The sequence below is a fragment of the Xenopus laevis genome, chromosome 5L (assembly GCF_017654675.1).
Source record: "Xenopus laevis strain J_2021 chromosome 5L, Xenopus_laevis_v10.1, whole genome shotgun sequence".
Lineage (NCBI taxonomy): Eukaryota > Metazoa > Chordata > Amphibia > Anura > Pipidae > Xenopus > Xenopus laevis.
The window spans coordinates 113,089,300-113,104,291 of NC_054379.1; the positions used below are offsets into that span (position 1 = coordinate 113,089,300).

Below are 14,992 nucleotides of genomic sequence, written 5' to 3' on the forward strand. Positions count from 1 at the left end.
AAACTTTCCTCCAAAATGGCGCCCTGGAGCTGGGCTGAAAGTGCCACGTGACCCCACCCCCCTCTTTCCAAAGCACTCCACGTCTCCTCCAATAAGGAGTGATCTTGACCGGGCGGGAGAGCCGGATTGTACCTTGACATAGGGAGGTATGAACAGCGAACCTATGGATGCCATTGATTTCAAACCTGAGACTAACCAGTTGTTTTAGAACTACAGCGCCCAGCGTTAAACACAGGCTTTCTTTGCATGCTGGGGTTGGAGTTCGACTGCTGCTGGCAGGTTTCATATTGACTGTGTGAAAAGGGTAAAAGGTGAGCGGGTGGGACAGAACGTGACGTCACTCTCCACACCTTTTTAAAGCTGCAGCGTGAGTTAAACAGGACGATAGTTTCATGTTGTAAATGAAAGTGCGTACACTACTTGACATGCATTTATGACTGAACAGTAGACTTTGCTTGCTTGCAGTATTGGCACAATCCAGAAAATTCCATTTTTGGTGTGGAAAACATGGGTGAATTAATTACAGCTAGGGCACATATGCATAGAGTGATATTCTGAGGCAATTTGTCATTGGTTTTCATTTTTTAATTATTTGTGGTTTTTGAGTTATTCGGCTTTTTATTAAGCAACTCTCCAGTTTGCAATTTCAGCAGTCTGGTTGCTACGGTCCAGATTACCCTAGCTACCATGCATTGTTTTGACTAAGAGTCTGGAGTATGAATAGGAGAGCCGACCATTCAACGGAGGGGACACCGATGTTTTAATATCAATTCGGCTTTATTATTTCACACAGTGTAGAGTTACATTCACAGTGGGTGCGCTATATCAACCTACGCGTTTCGTGTCTAAGTGAACGACACTTCCTCAGGGTTACAATTACATCACGTGTCTATGTGTTTAAATAGGGTCCAAGTGCAAATCAATTCACATTTAAAGGTGCAGTATGTGTAAATAGTTATTATTATTATTATTATTATTATTATTATTATTAATTCTCTCCTACAGCGACAAAGTAGCCATCCGAGATCTGTGCTGGAGAGCATACCGACTGGACAATTCATACGTTTGAGACAGAATTGTTTCACTTGGGATGCTTTCCAGCAGAGATCTATGGAGTTATGGGATAGACTCCTAATAAGAGGATATAAAACAGATAATATAAAAAGAGCATATGAAAAGGCAGTATTAGCCAATAGAGAAAAACTACTCTCTACCTATAGATGTAAAAAAGAAAAACAATCAACACAAGAAATAGGAAGAATGAGATTTATTACTGCTCAACTTAGAAGCCATGGAGATACAACGTATTATTCTTAGACATTGGAAGGTACTGAAGTCCGATCCGATTTTATCAAGACTTGAATTACAGGATCCACAATTTGTCTATAGACGAGGGTATAACCTAAGGGACAGAGTATCGCCAAGTATGTTGCCCGAAAAAACTGATAGAAAGAATTGGCTACAGACCACAGGGACCTGTAAGTGTGGGGCCAATATCTGTAAATGTTGCAGATTTGTGAATGTCTCCAAAGAAATACATAGTACAGTGACAGGACAAATTTATCAAAATAAGACATGCGAATTGCCGTACTGCAAATGTAATCTACCTTGCTACGTGCAGATGTAGAAAACAATATGTAGGAAAAACAACTAGGAAAGTCAAAGATAGAATACTTGAACATGTAGCCTGCATAAACAGATCTGACATATCCTCAGCTATAGCAGCACATATAATTAATGAACACAGTGCTAACGAGAACTTTGTCTCATTTCAGGTTATAGAAACTGTAAGACTGGGAAAAAGGAAAGGAGACATAGACAAATTGTTATCTAAGAAAGAAATCAAGTGGATGTCACTATTGGAGACTAGTACCATATGGTTTGAATAAGGACTGTGAGATTAGATTTTTTATTGATTAAGGGATATAAATCACAGCTAATAAATCTATTGTCCGATGAAATAAATTCCGTAATAGCGCTAGGTAAAGAGGAATTGGAGATATAAGAATTCGAATACAAATTGATAGAATAAATGTCCTCTGAATATAAGAGCTAATAATTAATAATTAATTAATTAATTCAGCACTATATCCATTGAAATTATATAAATTATATTTATACTTACATTACACCATTATTACTCTAACGTGTTAAGAAATAACAACACAAAAAATCACATGATGGGCATTTTCATTTTAATCTTTTTTACTCTATTTAATTGATTACCTTTAAGATGTGGACAAATAATTTAATTAAATTGAATAGAGATCAAGATAGACATGAATATTGATATTAAATTTATTGTATGTATATATAATTTTGATCACGAATAATTATAGAGAATTTATGTATTTTAAAAAAATGTATACAGTTTATAAAATTTAGTACACTTATTAAATTATTTATTTATCTATACAATACAAATAAGCACTTGCACTTTAATATATATATTTCATGTATCTTGATGTATTTTTATGATTGTACACATTATTAATAACTATTTACACATACTGCACCTTTAAATGTGAATTGATTTGCACTTGGACCCTATTTAAACACATAGACACGTGATGTAATTGTAACCCTGAGGAAGTGTCGTTCACTTAGACACGAAACGCGTAGGTTGATATAGCGCACCCACTGTGAATGTAACTCTACACTGTGTGAAATAATAAAGCCGGATTGATATTAAAACATCGGTGTCCCCTCCGTTGAATGGTCGGCGCTGCTAGCGAGAAGTTATTTGCGTGAAGATTGGTGTACATGGGTCTAACACCTGAAGTCTCGCGATAGCTGCGACCAGGAAGGGATCGCTGAACGCCGCGGTGAGCTCCGCCATAACCGCTTCTTCAATCGCATAATCACATTATGAATAGGAGAGGCCTGAATATAAAGCGAGTAATAAAAAGTTACAATAGCTATACATGTGTAGACTTACAGAGCATTTTTATATTAGATGGGGTCAGTGACCGCTGTTTGAAAACTGGAGAGATTCATGCACATAATTATATAACTATAAAATAAAAACAATGAAGACCAATTGAAAGGTTGCTTAGAACTGGCCGTTCTATAATATATTAAAAGTTAACTTAAAGGTGAACCACCCCTTTAAATAATGAAAGAGGACATTTACCTTTAGGGTCGGACTTCACGATGCGAGAGGAGCCGACATGTCGCTATGTGACAAAACGCATGTGACGTGTCGGATATTCTAAAGAAACAGGAAGTGAAGGAGAAATCGCAGGTAAGAACTACATTTATCCGACTGTCGGATGAAAACGCAGCACGCGTGAAGTCCTACCCTTAAGGTGGCCATAGACGCAAAGATCTGCTCGTTTGGCGACATCGCCAAACGAGCAAATCTTTCCCCGATATGCCATTAACGAGCATGGCTATATTGGGTGTAATCTGAACGTTCGGCTGAACGATCCAATTACGATGCGCAATGGGCTCCGGCGGGATCATCGGGTCAATATCAAACCTGTCCAAACGACCGATCTCCGCCGGACGAAAGATGTCAGCACTCACCACACGATCCAAAAATCGAACGAATCCTCGATTCGTCAGATAGGATCTGTGCGTCTATGGCCAGCTTTAGGGCTAAACTACACGGGATTTTGATCAGATTTTGTTTTTAGATTGACCTATACTAGATATACTATGACCTGGATGAATGAAAATCTTCATAGTCATATTGCCATTCATTTTGGAGAGAATACTCTAAAACTGGTTCGGGAATATGAAAGAACAGCAAGAAAAGTGGCAGACTATCGAAACCATCTACGCTTTAATCTCAGATGCCGACATCAGGGTCTCACCCCTTGTAGCCTGCGCCTGGGTTCCACAGAAAAAAGTCACAGAGCCAACAAGATTTTATCAAACACCAAAAGAAAAACAAAGCAATGTGGTATACGGAGTCCAGTGTAGCGAGGAGTGCACAGATCTATACATTGGGGAGACAAAACAACTGGTCTCCAAGCGAATGGCTCAGCACAGGAGGGAGAACTCTACAGGGCAAAACTCAGCTGTCTTTCTACACTTAAAAGACAAGGGACACTCCTTTGAAGACAGCAAGGTCCAAATCTTGGATAAAGAAGACCGCTGGTTTGAACGAGGCGTGAAAGAGGCGATTCATGTCAAGGTGGAGAGACCATCTCTGAACAGAGGTGGGGGCCTTCGACACCACCTGTCTGCTACATACAATGCTGTTCTAACATCTGTACCCCGGCGGATTCAGAACACTTCACACATCCATTCATGCAACTCTCACAAGTAACACCTGTATCTAGGAGTTGCATGACACATTGGATAATCCTATCACAACTACACAGAATCAACACCTCTGTGAGTTTCTTCAGATGTCTCCTCTTTGAAGAGTTACAATGTGCCATTGTAAATGGATTAGTGGAAGAGTTTATATGCCGAGAATTTCCCACACCAGTCAGTTGAACTGAAGAAGCTGCTCGGATGAGTAGTGAAACGTCTTCATTGATTACTCAGCAAGTCCAGTTGTTTTTAGATTGACCTATACTAGATACGTATCAAAAGCAGTAAATGAGTCCAGGAGGATGAGGCCTTAGCAGTCTGGAGATCATTTGCAACTATACATAAGGCAGTCTCAGTGAAGTGTGCAGGTAAGGCCGCGAAAGGCAGAGTGCATAAGGCTAAGCAGATTATTGGTGCAGAGAAAGTTAGAAATACGCGAGAAGACGAGACGTTCCAGTAGTTTAGAGGCTAGCGGTAGGAGAGAGACAGGATGGTAGTTAGACAAACAGGATGGGTCCAGTGTAACCTTTTTCAGAATGTGCTTTTCACAGGCCTGTTTGAATAATGAGGGCAAAGTAGCAGTTGTTAGTGAGGAATTGAATATATGAGTAAGGACAGGAGCACCCTGTTTTAGTAGAGGTGATGGGATAGGATCAAGTGAGCAAGTTGTTTATGGAAAAGATAGGAGAAGTTTAGAGACTTCAGGCTCAGATATAGGATCAAAAGAGTTGGAAATAGAAGCTTTAGGGGGAATTTTTAAATTCTTGCACATAGTGGCACCCTTATTTTGCTTTAGAGAAAACATGCACACTGCCGATAAATAGCAGCAGCACTGATATTTCATTTTTTTGAGGATGGGTTCCCTTATTCTGCTCTCTTATGTTACTCTCCTTAGGTGCTTTTTCTCTTGCTAGTTTCAATCCTGCTACTTTGTATCCTGTGCTTGAATGGCTGCCCCCATCACTATACAGCAGCGTGTTTTTATACTATTGTTGTCTTTCTGAAGCAAACTTACCAGTTGTACCAGAGTAGGGCAACAATACATTATATTGTCATTCCTTTAAAACTTTTTTTTGGTGTTACTGTTCCTTTAAGAGGGAAAACCAGTCATAAAGCTTTTTCTTCTTTTTTTGTCAGTTAGGTTTGGGTAGGCTTAGCCTTCCCAGTGAAAATCTGTCCATGCCTCTGTCTCTGCTTCCAGCCCTACCAGCAATTTTGAGTCCCACCCTCATGACTCACAACTCTCAGCCTAATTGAATCCCACCCTGTTTCTCTCTGCTCCCAGCCATATATGAGTAGGGTTGCCACCTTTTCCCAAAAATAATTCCGGCTGGTGGGGGCGGGTACAAAAAGTGGGCGTGGTGTGATGTCATAGGGGGTGGGTTATGCCACAAAGGGGCGGGGCCACGGCGCTGCCAGGACAAGAACCGAAGGACAAGGTACGTTTTACAAGGGATTGGGGGCTGGCCGAGGGGGTCTTTTTGAGGGTATTACAAATTTACCGGCAGCTACATTGCCGGTAAATTTGTAATACCGGCCCCGGCCTTGGCAGGTGTTTTACCGGCTAGGCCGGTAAAATACCGGCCGGGTGGCAACCCTAGATATGAGTTTTTTTCCCTATAAAATAAATGTAAAGTAATCCCCTGCATTGATGCCACTGGGAACCAGATAGAACTGAAAATTCGATGTGTAAAAGGTGCAATTTTAGATGCAAATTGCTTGTTATTTTCCATGGATAGTAGAAGTCACCTTGGATTTCCGTGGCCTGTGTAAAAGCATCAGTCTTGGACATTGTGCATTTAAATGATCATGAAACGTCTTGTGGCTTCTACTGTCCTTATAATATTACCTTATATTATTCCTTGTATGTTGCAGTGTCACACAATCCCTCGTAAACTACATTTCCAGTGAGTGAACTAGGGTAATGGGCCCTGTTGTTTGTTACATATTGGTTGCTGTGGAATCTGCATGGAAACACATGAGTTTCTGTTTTCACCTCTGTGTTTCACAGCTATTATTAAAAGGCTTTAGTAAAAGGAATATCCCAGTGCTGCCATGTAAAGTAGCTGTGGGATGGGGACAGCCGAAGGCTTTAATATTGAATGAGACAAAACTTAAAATTTTTGTAAGAACTTATAGGGGCCGATTCACTAAGCTCGAGTGAAGGATTCGAATGAAAAAAATTCGGATTTCGAAGTATTTTTTGGGTACTTCGACCATCGAATTGGTTAAATTCGTTCGAATTCGAACGAAATCGAACGAATCGAACGAAAAATCGTTTGACTATTCGACCATTCGATAGTCGAAGTACTTCCCCTTTAAAAAAAACTTCGACCCCCTACTTCGGCAGCTAAAAGCTACCGAAGTCAATGTTAGCCTATGGGGAAGGTCCCCATAGGCTTGCTAACCTTTTTTTGATCGAAGGATTTTCCTTCGATCGTTGGATTAAAATCGTTCGATTCGAACTATTTAATCGTTCGATTCGAACGATTTAATCGTTCGATCGAACGAAAAATCGTTCGATCGATCGAACGCAGGATTAGCGCTAAATCGTTCGACTTCGAAATTCGAAGTCGAACGATTTTAGTTCCCAGTCGAATATCGAGGGTTAATTAACCCTCGATATTCGACTCTTGATGAATCGGCCCCCTAATGTGATTCAGACCATAACTGGCAGCCGCCCAGAAAACACACATGACAATTGAGTTACAGAGCCTCACAATAACACCAAGACAATATACAAAACGACAACTCCTGTGGCACCTTATCATATGGCGAGAATCTTGGGGAATAATATACTGTTATGATTGCACTTGAAGTCAGGGTCGGACTGGACATGGGGGGGCCCACCGGGTAACTATACTCCGGCCCCCCCATGCGCAAGCGTCTGGCCGCTCGCCAGCGCGCATGCGCGAACGTCTCGGCGCACGCTGGTGTGCGCACAAACGCCGGTGCGCATGTGCAAACACCGACGCGCATGCGATACCGGCAAACAGATAAATTTTTATTTGGGGGCCCAGACATCGGCGGAGGGGGGCCAGAACATTGGGGGAGGGGGGCTGGGCCGGCGGGGGCCCATGAAGGCCGGGGCCCACCGGGTTTTTTCCCGGTTTCCCGCCGGCCCAGTCCGACACTGCTTGAAGTAAAAAAAAGTCATTCACCCCATTAAAAAAAGTTACTATTTGCAGGTACCTCTAATACGTGGGGACTCTGTGTATGGGAATGGCAGGGACTTGTGGGAGCAGTGAGTGTGTATGTCCTCAACCCTCAGTCTTTCATTATATACATCAATGATATCTAGCTTGTTGTACGGCAATTCCCAGCATCCCCTAAAAGCCCTCTGTCATCCCATCCCTAGCAAGTCAGCATTAGTTCTTTGCTTAGTAACAGCGGATTTTAATCAAGGTAGCTTCCCGCAGAACCATCAGTGTAAAATTTCCTGTAATACATTCAGGTAAGTCAGTCATTCAGAAAGGTTAAAAGGTTTATATTGTCTACCTATAAGAGCTCTGCATATATTGCCTAGCTGACTATATCAATGGAAGACTCACTACTATTTGTCGGACATAACCTTCGTACGATTGCTGTCTGTCAATTAATGGCCTGAGCATCGTGTGATTTGTTCTCTTTACTACTCTTTTAAAATCTGAATGATTAGTAGCAGGTTGGAAGATTGTCACAAACGATTATTTGTCCGACATAGGCTATAATCTCCATGTCTATGGCTAGCTTTACAACTTGAGGGGGAAAAGCTTTGTCACATTCTTTTTTGTCAGTTAGGTTTATGAAGGCTTAGCCTTCCCTAACCTCAATGCAAATCCGCACATGCAGCCCCTCCTTCGCCTAATTTTGTATTTCATTGGATGCAGCCATTCTGTGCCTCACTTGTCCATTTCCTAGCATTTAGAATGTGTTTCTGAAGCAAAGACACAATTTTTACCAGCGCAACTCAACAATACATTGTAAAACACTTAAAAAAAATGTTGGTGTTACTTTTCCTTCAAATTCTTGTATGTTTTGATCCATCAATTGATGGGAATCTGTTTCCCCTTTACATCATCTAGTTCTATGATTTGCGTTATGTGGATATTTGCATGGGGGGACCTGTATTTAATATATAGTACCTCTTAGGGGAACTTGCCAATTAAAATATGTGTGTGCAAGCTAGAAAATGGCTAAATACTTAATTTTCAAGAGACTTATCACCAGAGCCATTAAGATATAGCAAAAATATATCAATAGACCTATTCTTCCATGTAGTCTGTAGTCTGGTGGTAGGGTGAGAGTTTTGATGTGTTTTCACAGAAAAATTGAGTTCACATGTTAATCTCATGCCTTCTTGCACTCAAGCTTTTTGAGGGCAATGGGTCAACCCATGCTTTAATGAGCAGATTTATTTGATAAAATGTCCATCTAGTAGTGCATACACGCCATTAGAAATAATGCATAATTATTTTTGCTTATAGCAGAGTTTTCTCTAGGATAGGCCATTGGCGCTTAAAGGAACAGTTCAGTTCAGTGTGAAAATTAAAACTGGTTAAATAGGTTGTGCAAAATAAAAATGTTTCTAATATAGCTAGTTAGCCAAAAATGTAATGTATAAAGGCTGGAGTGACTGGATGTGTAACAAAATAGCCACAACACCACTTACTGCTTTGCCAGTAATATCAATTTTTTTTTAAAAAAAATTCGTTTGTATAGAACGTAAAAAAAAAACAATACATACTGTATGTAAGTTTAAAATCACAAAGTCTTTATCAAAAAATAACTTACCGATTCTCTGCTTGCGCTCCTCTTCAGAAAGGGCGACGATCCAGCATGCGACGCTTAATTTGTCTTCCCTGCCTTCTTTAGGAGGAGATTGTCATCCTGTCGGCTTTTATGAAGAGGAGCTCAAGCGGAGTGTCGGTAAGTTATTTTTTAATAAAGACTTTTTAAAGATTTTAAAGTTACATATGTCTTGGTGTTTTTTTTTTTCTTTCTATACAAACAAATTTTTTTTTAAAAAAAAGTTTTGGACGTTACTGGTCCTTTAAAGGGAAATGAAAGTTAAAGGGCAGTGGGGAGATAGGTGAGGAAAAGAAAGAGATGAGATAAAAGGAGGAAAAGATAGAGATGAGATAAAAGGGAAGAAAAGACAATATTAAAGTAGGAGATAGAGGCTGAAATGCACATTCAAGAAGAAAAGGGCAATGTAAATATTTAGAATGTGAGAGAAAGACATTAGAAAAAGAAATCTAGGGAAGATAAAGACGAAAGGGGTAAGCAAAGTGGAACAAAAGACAAAACAGAGAAAATGACTAAGCACATATTCTACAACATAAAACAGAGAAACTGACTAAGCACATATTCTACAAAATAAGTACATAGTATGCACTTTATACAGCTTATGTGCTCCAGTTTATGTGCTCCAGGTTATTTGTGTTTGTCATTGTTGGCTACAAAGGAATGGGGTCATGGTACATTGAGGGAAAAAACGAATTTTTTATGCACTTTGCTTTCCTTTAGTAAATGAGATCATATATTGCAATAGTTATCACAATTTTTTAAAAGTTTTTATTTATTTGTGCATTGTCAAAAAAGAGTATACAAGGTATACAATCTATATATACTATTTTCAACTACTGTCAGTAAATTGTTGAACATAGTAATGCTTTGGTATTCACATGCATTTCTTTTGCTTGCGATAAAACAACACAAACTGGGAAAAAAACTAAACCTTACCTGTGCTATAGACACATCCTAAAATGGACTGTTAGTTAGTTAGTGGCACCTTTTGTAAGTTGTAGACATAAAGTAAAACCTCAATTTTACACACCCCCCCCCCCATTTTAGTTTTTGTGGTCCTATTCTATGTTATTTCATCTCCCTAATTTTGCATTTTCCCAGATTTTTACACCATTTTTATTCTAGTTCCCTAAAAAATGTTCCACTGTATGTGGTTTTCAAGCAGGCAGTTATCCTTCAATTTTCAAGTAAACTCACCTGTTGAGTTGCAGGTGCCTGCAATATAAGAAGCATGTCTTCAGTCTGATTGAGTTGTCTCTTAGCACTATGCTGAACATGGAGAACAGAAATGAAAGCTGAGAAATGTCTGAGATGGTAAGAAAACATGAACAAGCTCAAGGTTTCAAGTCCAACATGTGAGGCCATTATATTACTATAATACACAAGAGAAATGAATATCCTATAAACGATGCTTAGTGATGTCATCTGTTATAATCGGAGTTTAGTGATGTCATTTCTATCTCATGACTCCCTGATTATTATAAATAAAGTACCCCCTGTTGCAAAATATGAGGATATTAAAAGTCACCTCAGAGTTCCATCAGCCTTCTGCCTCATGGAACTCCTAAGTAAATTATAATAATATCTTATATTTTACATGAGGGGGTACTTCATTCACTATATATCTACTGTACACAATGTTATCAAGAAGTGAATAGTGGTGAAAGTTGACAGATTCAAGCTGATCTTCAGACACAACAGATTGATTCACACTGTCTATTGCATCCTAAGTGTAAAAGTCCTCTAAAGCTTGGCCATACCTGCTAATACCTGTTTAAAAGGGTCACCAAACAAGCTGATCTACCTGATTTGGCCACCTACACACCATTATTTGGCCAGAGATTGGATCATAATGTAAGCCTAGACAGACCTCTCCGGATGTGTTTTTCAAACCTGCCAAATGGATATATGCCTGATTTTTGTGCAGATATTGAGGCAAGGAACCCTTACGTGGGCCAATAAGGTGCCAGCTCAGGCTGGAGGGGCCAAGTCAGCAGCATTCATCAGCCTGTGCATGACCAGATTAAGATAAGAAACCCAGGAGTAAATGCTGACAAATAAGAAATTCAAACTGGAGTTTGCAATTTCAGCAATCTGGTTGCTAGGGCCCATGCATTGATTTGAATGAGAGACTGGGATATGAATATGAGAGGGTCTTAACATAAAAATGAGTAATACAAAGTAGCAATACATTGGTAACCTTACAGAACATTTTTCCCAAGCCACCCATGGCAGCTATCACCAACATGAGTAGTCCCCGCCCCTCAGGTCACTGGATAGGAAAGGGTTAACCCCATCACACTATAACATCCGCCCTACACCACTCCCTCCTTATCTATGCAGGTCACTAGAATGGCTTACTAATTTCCAGGGAGTGTGCTTTCTCTCTGCTACCACCATTTAGTAGTCTTTTATGTGGCAGGAAAATGTAATATGCAGGCAGGCTTCCTGAGCAGGAGAGTGGTGTCAAAATCCCTTTGTGTTCCATACCATAACCCAGAGGTATGTCAGTCCAGAAATAGAGCTCATAGCCTTGGATTAAAATCACAAGTGCAAGAGGTTCTTTTCCAGCTACCCATCCCAGAAGTCCAGTGGAGTGGATGCTCTAAACCAGAACTGGAGAGAGATGTTTGGCTATGCCTTTCCACCCTTTCCCTTGATTTGGAGGGTGCTGAAAAAGATTAAAAAGAGGGGGCCTGAGTGATTGCAATAATCCCATTTTTGCCCAGGCGTCCCTGGTTTCCTCTCTTAAGGCAAATGATGGTGGAGTCTCCAATGAAACTACCTGCCTTAAAAGATCTACAGATGCAGGGCCCGGTTCCCTTTCAGGATGTTTTCCATCTATCACTGATGGCATGGAAGTTGAGAGGCAAAGGCTCTCAGATGTGGGCCTTGTTGCTATTGAAATCTAGAAAAAAGTCTACGTCAAATCAATATTATTGTGTTTGTTCTTGTTTTGTCAAATTTGCTTAAGATCAGAGGTTTGATCCCAAGTATACAGTTGTGTGTGCTTCAACCACCTCATATAAGTTCCTTTCAGTCAGAGTGCAAAGCAGCGTACAGGCCCTTGGCATGGGCCAAATATACAGCAGAAGAGAAAAACTGCAGCACCTCTTGTTTGCAAATTGTGAAAATTTATTACAATTGGTCAGTAACAGCCTGTTACTGACCAATTGTAATAAATTCTCACAATTTGCAAACAAGAGGTGCTGCAGTTTTTCTCTTCTTCAGAGGTTTGATCCCAGACATCCTTGTGCGGCTGACTTGGTGCATTTTCTTTTTGCAGGATACCAAAGGAAGCTTAGCGTCAGTACCTTGAGAGGACAAGTGTCTGCGCTTTTGGAGTTAACTGACAGGTGCTGGGCAGAAGAACCCCTGGTTATTTGTATGTTTAATGCATTGAAAAAAGTGTGTCCAGCGAGATGACTGAGAATATCTCGATGGGATTTGCCTTTAATCCTCAAGATCTTAACGTCGGCTCCTTTCGAACCTCTTGAGAATGCCTCGGACTGGCACGCCGCTTTAAAAGTTTTGTTCCTTGCGGCAATTACTTCAGCTTGCAGAGTGGGGAAAATTCATTCCCTCTCTGCAAAAGAACCTGAGACTGTCATCTTTTCTAACAAAGTTATCTTGAGGTCAGCATTTGAATTTCTTCCAAAGGTGGTGTCACAATTTCACCTGGATTTAGAAATAACCTTACCCTCATTTTGTTAGAATCCAAAGACTGAGCAGGAACGTCAATGGCATACCTTGGATCTTGTTCATGTGATATCACATTATCTGGCCCGTACAGAGTCATGGAGGAAGATGGAGAGAGTCTTTGTCATACCTAGAGGCCCAACAAGGGGTCTGGCTCCTTAGTCGATGGATTATTTGCTGCATAGTGTTCGCCCTATCACAAGGCAGGCAGAAAGGTGCCTAGAGACTTAAAGGCTCACTCTACCAGAGCATTGGCTGCCCCTAGACGGCAGAAGCCAAAGCACCACCTGATTCAATTTGTAAGGCTGCAAGATTCATCAGACATTATAAGTTGAATGTTTTACTTTCCCAAGATGTTAGATTTGGGAGGAAAGTGTTGCAGGCTGTGTTGCATGCGTAATAATTACTATAAGAATCAACTGTGTCCCTCCCTTCTTACTAGCTTTGGTTGTTCTCATGTTGGTGATAGCTGCCATGGGTGGCTTGGAAAATAGAGACATTTTTTATTACTTACCGTAATTTTAATTTCCAGGTCACCTACCATGGCAGCACTCACCAACTTCACTCCCTTCTAAGGCTAGGAAACATAGACAATGAGGGAGCGGTGTAAGGTGGATGTTACAGTATAGTGTGATGGGGTTAACCCTTTCTTGTCCAGTGACCTGAGGGGTGGGGAATACTCATGTTGGTAAGTGCTGTCATTGTAGGTGACAGTAAGTAATAAAAATAATTCTCTATTTTTATGTATATAAAAGCTGGAAAGAGTCAAGAGACGAAGGCAAATAATTCAAAAACTATATCATATAAAAAATTAAGGCGCACATTGAAAAGTTGCTTAGAATTAGCTATTCTATAACGTACTTATAGTGAACCACCCCTTTTATAATGATATAAATGAGCTGGAGAGAGTGCAGAGACTGCAACTAAACTGGTTAAAAGGAATGGACATAAGACTGTCATGGTTGGGTTGTTTTTTCTGAAAAAAAATGCTTGCCAGGGGACATGATTAATCTTTACAGGTACATTAGAGTGCATCATTTAAAATGATCAACACACTAGAGGCCACTCCTTTAGGCTAGACAGGGATCCCCAACCTTTTGAACCCATGAGCAACATTCAGAGGTAAAAGGAATTTGGGAGCAACAATAGCATGAAAAATGTTCTTGGGGTGCCAAATAAGTGCTGTGATTGGCCATTTGGTAGTCCCATGTGGATTGAGACTCTGTTTGAGAGTGCACCTGGTTCTTATGCAACAAAAACATGCCTCCAAGCCTGGAATTCAAAAATAAGCAACTGCTTTGAGACCACTGGGAGCAACATCCAAGGAGTTGGAGAGCAACACGTTTCTCACAAGCTACTGGTTGCGGATCACTGGGCTAGAAGAAAAGAACTTTCATTTGAAGCAATGTCGGTGGTTCTTCATAGTGAGGTTGTGGAATGCCGGGTGATGGCTGATTCTGTTAATGCCTTTAAGAGGATGGCTTGGATGATTTCTTGGACAAGCATAATATCAAAGGCTATTGTGATAGCAAAATTCTATTATATAGATATTAGTATGTATAGTTTATATATAGGAGTGTATAGATAGGATGGTATAAGTATGTGTTTATACAGTTTGTGCACCAGTTTGTGCATCAGATGGAGAGCTTGAACTTGATGGACTTTGGCCTTTTTTTCACCCCAGCTTAACTATGTACCCTGTATTGTTAAATATAAGGATATTATAAGTCCCCAAAGAGTGTCATGACCATGACCCTTATTGGGTGACTTCTAATTTCATTATATTTTACAAAAAGGGGACATTATTTATTAGAATACATCTGTTTCCATGAGTCTTGTGAAAGAAATTACATCACTAAGCACCAATTATAAGTGATAGCATCACCAAGCACCAGTTATAAGGATGTCATTTACAGGATATTTTTAGCTGTTGTGTGTTATAAATATTTAAACTTAATAAATGCCATATTGTTTACCTTGTGAATCTGCTTCAATATATATATTTGTATTCCTGCAATATACAGGGAATGTAATCTCTATTACATATATAGATATGAGTTCAACGAGGAAATGGGTTTACAGTGGAAAATCCTGATGGATCCCAGTCATGATGGGCCCTCTCCTGCAGCTCCAGGCCTCATGGTTTCATTGGCCATGTAACACCTGTCTTGCAGCCCAGCAAAAAAGTTGAAGTGCTCTCCTAGATGCTGCAGGGATTAGGGGCATTCATCATGCAAAG

At 40.2% G+C, this 14,992-nt stretch overlaps 1 protein-coding gene and 1 long non-coding RNA gene across 20 annotated transcripts in view; one reads left to right on the forward strand and one right to left on the reverse strand.

Annotated features, from left to right (window-relative positions):
* LOC108716985 (disks large homolog 1) overlaps nt 1-263 on the reverse strand; it is a 116,524-nt gene extending 116,261 nt beyond the window's left edge. For all 18 annotated transcript variants that reach the window (XM_041563285.1, XM_041563300.1, XM_041563283.1 and 15 more), the window contains exon 1: nt 197-263. In XM_041563285.1, coding sequence (XP_041419219.1) covers nt 197-248 — 52 coding nt within the window. In that variant the 5' untranslated portion in view covers nt 249-263. The remainder of the gene's footprint in view (nt 1-196) is intronic.
* On the forward strand, nt 11-13,526 carry LOC108716986. 2 transcript variants are annotated; one of them, XR_001935802.2, is made up of 4 exons: nt 11-146; nt 9,121-9,174; nt 10,266-10,368; nt 12,341-13,526. It is a non-coding gene; the product is annotated as an uncharacterized LOC108716986 (long non-coding RNA). The 2 variants fall into 2 exon arrangements; XR_005961363.1 differs by lacking the exon at nt 10,266-10,368.
* The last annotated feature ends 1,466 nt before the right edge of the window (nt 13,527-14,992 follow it).